Source organism: Tarenaya hassleriana, unplaced genomic scaffold (genome assembly GCF_000463585.1).
Source record: "Tarenaya hassleriana unplaced genomic scaffold, ASM46358v1 Cleome1, whole genome shotgun sequence".
NCBI lineage: Eukaryota > Viridiplantae > Streptophyta > Magnoliopsida > Brassicales > Cleomaceae > Tarenaya > Tarenaya hassleriana.
The window spans coordinates 8,742,511-8,743,452 of record NW_010960187.1 but is presented as its reverse complement, the minus strand read 5'-3'; the positions used below and the strand labels follow the sequence as shown (position 1 = coordinate 8,743,452).

General features: G+C 34.9%; 1 protein-coding gene across 1 annotated transcript in view; it reads right to left on the bottom strand.

Annotated features, from left to right (window-relative positions):
- LOC104825333 (transcription factor TCP8-like) overlaps positions 1 to 262 on the bottom strand; it is a 1,423-nt gene extending 1,161 nt beyond the window's left edge. The window contains exon 1 of the mRNA XM_019201672.1: positions 22 to 262. Coding sequence (XP_019057217.1) covers positions 22 to 262 — 241 coding nt within the window. The remainder of the gene's footprint in view (positions 1 to 21) is intronic.
- Between the last annotated feature and the right edge of the window lie 680 nt (positions 263 to 942).

Genomic DNA, 942 nt, shown 5'->3' with positions numbered 1-942 from the left:
AAAGCCACTCGATGGTCTCGCCATCGGACTTGTGACCGAGCTCCTTCGTCAACTGGAAAACCCTAGCCGCGCACAGCGCCGGCATCCTGATCCGCCGTCCTCTCCCATCAACCTTCGTGTGCCTGTCCTTGGTCGACTTCTTCGCCGGAACAACCGCCGTAGAATTCGACGACGTCGTTGCAAGAGACGCGTCCACTTGCTGCCTCGACGCCGCCGCCGCCGAACCTCCACCGTCGTTGTTTCGACCGTCAGCGATGTCCATATCCGGTGATACAGAAAAAAAAAGGATCTTCGAGAGTTGAGGGTTCGAGGAGAGAAAATCCGAAATGGTTGTTCCGATTGTCGTCTTCTCTCGTTGACTCGTCTCTTCTTCGCCGGAGTTTCAGAGAGTGAGAGAGGAAAGAGGGTTTGGTGATGGAGGAGAAAATAATAATAATATAAAAAAACAAAAGTCGCTTTTTTAATCTAAAGATTATTAAATAAAAGGAATAATTTCATTTAAAACCTACTTTTCTCTCGTCGCAATTTAAATCCTATACTTTTTTCAATCCAAAAAAACATTATACTTTTAAAAATTGGCAATTAAAACCCTATACTTTTAAAAATTGCCAAATAAAACCCTGAACGAAAAAAATATTATTTAATGATGACATGCATCTTAGTCATCTGCCACATCATCAATCCCTAGTATTTAATAATATTAATTAATAAAAAATAAAAATAAAATAATATTAATAAAAATAAAATTTTAAAAATTATACACATACATATATAATGAAATGATATATATATATACATATATATAAATATATTTATATATATACATATATATATAATACATATATATATATATATATATGTTTTATATATATATGTGGTATACGTATTTTTTTTCTAAAAATCATGCATATGTCACATATATCGCATATGATATGAGGTCGT